At 37.5% G+C, this 6912-nt stretch overlaps 1 protein-coding gene across 3 annotated transcripts in view; it reads right to left on the bottom strand.

Moving 5' to 3' along the window:
* Positions 1 to 1578: 1578 nt before the first annotated feature.
* The window catches only part of IFT88 (intraflagellar transport 88), a 187376-nt gene continuing 182042 nt past the window's right edge, over positions 1579 to 6912 (bottom strand). For 2 of the 3 annotated variants that reach the window (XM_037157650.2, XM_053663492.1), the window contains 2 exons: positions 2208 to 2318; positions 1579 to 1967 (listed from right to left, as the gene is read on the bottom strand). In XM_037157650.2, coding sequence (XP_037013545.1) covers positions 1846 to 1967; positions 2208 to 2318 — 233 coding nt within the window. In that variant the 3' untranslated portion in view covers positions 1579 to 1845. The remainder of the gene's footprint in view (positions 1968 to 2207; positions 2319 to 6912) is intronic. The other variant, XM_053663493.1, reaches the window with a different exon arrangement.

Raw genomic sequence — 6912 nt, 5'->3', positions numbered from 1 at the left:
CACTGACTCCAGTACATTTCGATTATGCTGTGTAGAAAAGCAACACTTCTATATGCCTGGATTATTCTATAAAGGGTTTTAGGGATTATGTTATTTACTACTAAAAATTCCACTGAAATCTCCAGTTTAAGCGATTTACAGCTCTTAGTGGGTAAACTTTTTTTGGAGGTGTAAAACGTTTTTTCTGATGAGTAGATGTTATGACTGGTCTGGTGAAATGGAAATAAACATACCAACACTCAAGTTTATTTTTTATTTGATAAGAGTCCTTTGGGGGAGAGAACATGTTTCATACAGACTCAGTATATCTCACTATAACATCCTTTCATGTAAGGTCGTATGGTACCAGACTACTAATTCTGTACATTACCCAACAAAATGCCTGCCACTGTCCGTTAACGTGGCAACTTTTCTGTTCTTCCTTCATTACCTTTAAAGTGGAAGAGAAAATATTTCTTTTCTAACAGTTTGCATTTGGGAAAGATTACAAAGTACTGAAAATGCTCATGTGTCTGATAAAATGTAAAATTCATCTTTGTGAGTCTAAACAGTTGACAAAGTATCTTCTAAATAGGTGTGAAGTGTTTTAGTTATCCAGTTTGTGGTCGGTTCCCCCCTTTTAAACATATTTAAGAACATGCAATGTCAGCATGTAATTAAATCCAAATTTGAAACATACAAGCAAGAAAAAGGCAACAGAATACTCAAAACCAAGCTTGCCATGTTCCCTTAGAAAGAATCCTCTCCAGGGTTCTTTTTTTAAAAAAAGATTTTTATTTATTTATTTATTTTTAGAGAGGAGAAGGAAAGGAGAGAAGGGAAACATCAATGTGTTGTTGCCTCTCATATGCCCCCTACTGGGGACCTGGCCTGCAACCCAGGCATGTGCCCTGACTGGGAATCCAACTGGCGACCCTTTGGTTGGCAGGCAGGCACCAATCCAGAGCCACACCAGCCAGGCTCTCCAGTGTTCTTGACTGAAGATGTCACCATCCTTGCAGTCATGGGAACTTGATTTATCATCTTCAGTTCCTCCCTCCCATCCTCGGGTCACTCAGCCACCCCAGTACCAAGCACAGCTGTAGGGCTGCGTACCACTGCTCATCCTCTCTAAGCAAGGGGTTCACAAGGAGCAGCTTCTTCTGACTGCAGTCACTATGATTCCTCTACAGAGTATTGATGGGCCAGACACCTGCTAAGGAGAAACGCAGGCAGGCCCGGCCTCCTCCCTACGCCCTCGGCCACCGCTCAGTGCTGTGGGTACATGCCACTGGGCTGAAGGCACAGAGACACTACAGGAAAAAGCAACGGGTCGTGGTTTGGCATTTTCTCTTACTATACTTTGTACTGCCCCCAAACATATTGTTTTAATAGTATTATCATCCTCCGCAGGCAAAAATTCCTAAGCTGTAGTTTCCAAACTCAAAATAATGTAGCTTGAATAAAGATTCAGTAAGGATATGTCCCTAGCACAGTATTTTTCAAGCTACAACCCATGAAATCAGTGCAGTTTTCATCATAACACTTTTAAGTGAAATTATAGAAAATAGCATACACTGAAGTAATAAAGGTTAACACTTCATTGTGCAACGAAACTTATTTATTTCTGGGGTCAGTGTTTTCAAATGGATGAGAGAGTCATGGGCCTAAAGAATTCGTTTCACACATTTTAATTCCACTGGAAACAAAACAAGACTTACACCCAACTTAAAGAACAGAATACACTTACATAAATGCCTTTAAAGTGTACAAAATTAAAGTTTGTATATTTAACCCAAGGTTTAACATTAGTATTATCTCACAAGGCAATTTCTTTCCTTTAATAAATAACATATAATGTGCATATTATTCTGGAAGTAAATCATCTCCTAACTCTTCATCAGCAAAATCATCCTCTTCAATTCTTTTCTTGGCCGCAGTCTTTGGTCTTTCTGCTTGAGGGCCAAGTGGGTCCACATAGGAGGCATCTAGGTTCAAAACAGATGGTTACATTAGAGGGATATGAAAAACAAAACAAACGTGAAATCAGTTAGTTTCATAATCAAAACGGAACAACTCAAGGGTGAACAGAAATACTCTCCAAGTCATTTAAATTTTGTCCATAAATTTTGTATGAAATTCTTAACGCCCAATTATACATTTTTGCCATCTCACCAGTCTTCAGGCCTGGTGCACCTGTGGGGCTGGGTGGGAGCAGGGGCACTTGCCTATTTCTCTGTGACTGCTACTTTCATAAGGCTCGTTTGTCCCAGGCAAAGCGCTGAGTCTGGCACTTAGCCGTTCACTTTTACTACTGGCACTACAGTTCTGGCCACTATCTGAAAACAAAAATAAAAATGCATTTGTTTAACATGTTGAGAAAACATAACACTCCATCACGAAGCATGCTTATCTGCCAAGAAACAGGCAGGTTCTTTCACTTGGAAGTCAACTTCTGAGGGATGTCATTCTCATCTGAAATTTAAAAGAAATCTCTTGCTGGGAATCTATAATACAGAAAAAACATCACGTAAGATTCTTTTAAATGTGTGCTTAGTTATATAGGTTTCAGTCTTACTGACTCACTAGTGAGAAGTTAAAGAAGTTACACTTTGACAAGTATAATCTAGCAAAGAACAAAGGGCACCGGGAGAAGGAACACATAGGACGTGATATCAAGGCTGCTGAGTGGCCCTAAAACCACATCAAGTAAACACAGCAGCAGAGGCCATGCAAGCTCATCCCAGGTAGGAGGGAACCTAGACACGCAATCCAGTTTCTTCAAACATTTGAAAAAAAAAAGGTGGAAAAAAATTTAGAAAAATAATGTTCATGTAGAAGAAAATTAGAGTTGCCCTGTGCAGCACAACTGATTCAGGTTCCATAGGAGGACAGACTTGGGAAGGAGGATGGCGCCAGAACCCGGAACAACTGCCACTTCGCTGACGACTTTCACACAGGGCTGAGCACTCACCTCAGTAAGAGACAGCAGTGTTTTAGCCCTACGTCTCTATTGTTATGTATTCTAAAAGAGCCACTCTTCCGGTCCCATAGTTTTCATCTCTTCCCCTTAAAATCCCTACGTTATTTTTTCTGTTGTAAAAGCTTCACTTTCAATGGGAGCAGTCGAAGATAAGCACTGACCATGTCTCAGCATACTTTCTATTTTAGCTCATTGACAATGTCAAGGGATAGTAATCAAAATGAGAAGGTCTTTAAAATCCCCACATTTTAAGGCTGGCAAACTGAACCAAAATTATAAGGCCTCTCTAGGTTCTTATAAAAAACTTAACCATTTCCCTGCATTGTTGATATTATTGAAAACAAAATGCCTTAGCTTAATGCACTAAATGTGTCCACATATTTTATGGTGTTTTTTGTTGTGATTTTGTTCTTCTGTAATTTTTTGATACAATTAAGTTCTTTTTTTCTATCTACAAGTGCCAGTGGGTGTCTTTCAAAGTGTTTGAGTGAGCTCAGGTCCTGAAAGTTTGGAAATTATTGCTCTAGGCATTGCTTTTACTTCACTTTCACACAGATATACTTTATCTATATGAATACCTCTTGCATAGATAGCAAAGCCCCAACATCTCTCTCAGACATGCAAAGCCCTTCTGAAATCCTAATGTACAATTCCCAGCCTAAAGTATTCTAGTCCCGTAGAAAGGGCAAACCTTTAGAAATGAAAACTGACATCAGAAAACTTTCAGTTGAAAAGCCATAAATACAATTTTTAAATATTTTCTATTATGAAAACCGCTGAGGGTATATTGTGAATATCTGCACTGCATCATTTTTGATAAACTTCCACAGAGTAACCCGGCCACACACAAGCAGGAAAGATGGTGCAATAAGCAACTTAAGTTGCGGTGGGTTTTATGCTCAAATAATAAAACAAGTTGTTATAACCTTTTAACTATAGCAGCAAACAGTAATTACTATTTCCTACGGGGAAGTTAAATAAGTTCAGAAAATAGAATTGAGAGATCAATTAGTCTGAATTATCAATCAACAAAACTTCCAAATGATACTTTTGTAAGAGAAAAAAATCTTAAAACCAGAGAATTTAGAGTAAGAATATATCTTGAAAATTACCTACACCAGTAAAAAAGAATATCCCTATAAAATGGACAATGTATACAAAGAAATAATTCCTGAAGTAAATATTATAAAAGTATAATAAACATATAAAAATGGTTAAACTTAATCTTAGAAACATCTTAAATTAAAAAAGCATCCAGAACACTATGTACCGAAAGCAAACCTTTTTAGAAAGCTTAAACACAAGCAAAATTAATTACTTGCATACATGAGAAAATCATATATGAAGAGGCAAGAAACTGAAAAATGTAAACCTGAATATACATATAAAATATAAAACTCATAGTAGTTATGTGTGAGAAAGGCAGGAGACAGAATGGGAAAAAGCACATAGGTAGGCATGACTAATGTTTAGGTTATAATGTTTTATGACAGCTTCATTAATTTTATTAACATGCTTCATAATGCTATATTATTTTGTGGGCGTCAGACATTACATAATTTAAAAGTCACATTATTCTAAATGTAGGATTCAACATAGCCTATTAAAAGGGCCAAGATTGAAAAAAATATAAGAATAACAAGTGAACAAATTTTCTGAAATTAATTTGTTTGTATATATCAAAAGACTTGAAATTTTCCAGGCATCAAGATAGCAGAATAGGAAGCCCTAGACCTTGTTCTCTTATGAAGACACTGAATTCACACCAATACATGGTCCAAAAGCCTTTATGATAGCCCCAGAAACCAGTTAGGAAGCTCAAAAAAAGCCATTTTATTTCAACTGCGTCTGCCCCTACCCACAAGCCAACACAGCTCACAGCTGGGAAGCCCAACCTGCAGGTTCTCTCCCTTGGAAGGAAAGACAAGAACAGAATATACACCCATATCCGGGTTTTCCAGAAAACTGCCTGAGAGACCTTGCTCCTGTCTTTCCCGACCTGGAGTGAGTGCTCACGAGGAACCAGTGTATTCTGGATGCTGGAGAAATGCTGAGAACACAGAAGAGCTCATTGGCTTGTTGAAGAATCAAAGCACCTCCCCTACTGCAGACAAAAGCTAGCACAACTTGTGATCAGGAGAATGTGTCCAGCTCATGGCCTTTTCCTCAGCAGGGAATGACTGGAGTGAAATGGATGTCCAGCATCCCAGCTCTGTGGGGGCTGCCTGAGGATCTGGTTTCTGTGTCACCTGACTCAGAGCACTAATGGGCAATTGGCACACTTTGGGGGCTGCAGAGAACAAATGAGGGTTCAGCTTGTTGCAATGCCAAAATCCTGCAGTACACCAAAGGAACAAAATATTTCAAATCCTTGAAAAGAAACCATCAAAACTCTCTAATTGGGAAATTGAACACAGAAGCACAGAGAAGATGCAGCCCATATAAATTTTGAGAAATTTTCATAATCTCTAGCAGGGCTGATGGGTGAAGGTCTTGCTCTGTAGAAAGCAGGTACAAAAAGACTGGGAGAAATGGCTGGTTTTTCAAATGAAGAGAACACAACAGAAAGTAACAAGACACGCAAAGAAACAAAGTAACAAATCTCTAGAAGGTGACACTAAAGAAATGGAGATCTATGAATTACCTGACAAAGAATTCAAAATAATTGTCTTAAATAAGCTCAATGTTCTACAAGAGAATATGGACAATAAATAAAATAACAAAAATGAGGCATGAACAAAACAAGGCTATCAACAAATAGAAACTGAAAAAGAACCAAATAGAAATTCTAGAGTTGAGGATTACAATAACACACTAACTGAAGTGAAAAAGAAATCACTTCTAGTGATTTCAAAAACAGACATAATCAAACACAATAAAGAATCTATAAATTTCACATTTGAAATCAGAGAGTCAGAAGGAACAAAGAATTTTAAAAATGCCTACCCTTGCTGTGTGAATCAGTTGGTTGAGTGTCATCCTGTACATCAAAAGGTTGGGAGTTCAATTCCCAGTCAGGGTACATACCTAGGTTGTGGGTTCAATCCCAGGTCAGGGCATCTATGTGAGGCAACTAATCAATGTTTCTCTCTCTTTCCACCCTCCTTGCTCTTTAAAGTCAATAAACTTTAAAAAAGGAAAAAAGCCTAAGAAATTATGGAATGCAGATCAATATATGTATTATAAGAGCCCCAGATGAAGAGAGAATGAGACATAGATTATATGAAGAAATCATGAATGAAAGCTTCCTGAGGAAGTTTTTGAGGAAGAAATGAATGTCCAAGTTCAAGAAGCTTAATGGACTCCAACTAGGAAGCACTCAGAAGGCCTGCCTTAGAACAAGACAGATTTTTAAAACCAGCAAGAGAAAAGTGGCTCATCATGTGCAAGGTAACTAGAATGATTATCAGCAAATTTCTCAGCAGAAATGTTATAGGCCAGAAGGGAGTGAAATGATATATTCAAAGTGCTGAAAGAAAAATATGCCAACCAAGAATACTGTACCTGGCAAAACTGTCCTTCAAAAGTGAAGGAGAAGGTCTTCCTGGACAAACAAAAACTGAGGGAGTTTATCACTTGCTTAAACTGTTAAAGGGAGTCCTTCAAGTTGAAACAAAGTACTCTAAACAACAACACAAAAGCAGATGATGATATAAAGCTCCCTGGTAAAGGTAAATATATAGAAAAACACAGAATTCTGCAATGCTGTCATGGTGGAGCATAAATCACTTTTAATTCAGGTATAGAACATAAACAGAATAACTACAGAATAACTATAAAACTGTGTTTTACCTATTCAGGTATAGAACATAAACAGAATAACTATAGAATAACTATAAAACTGTGTTAATGAATACAAAATGTAAAAAGATGTAATTTTCAATATCAGTAACAACGTGATGGAAGAGAGATATAAAAACCAGAGTTTTTGTATTTGATTGAAGTTGTTA

This window comes from Artibeus jamaicensis, unplaced genomic scaffold (genome assembly GCF_021234435.1).
Source record: "Artibeus jamaicensis isolate MK-2021 breed Jamaican fruit bat unplaced genomic scaffold, CSHL_Jam_final contig_3188, whole genome shotgun sequence".
Classification (NCBI taxonomy): Eukaryota; Metazoa; Chordata; class Mammalia; order Chiroptera; family Phyllostomidae; genus Artibeus; species Artibeus jamaicensis.
The sequence above is the reverse complement of the archived record's forward strand: the minus strand, read 5'-3'. Positions and strand labels throughout refer to the sequence as shown.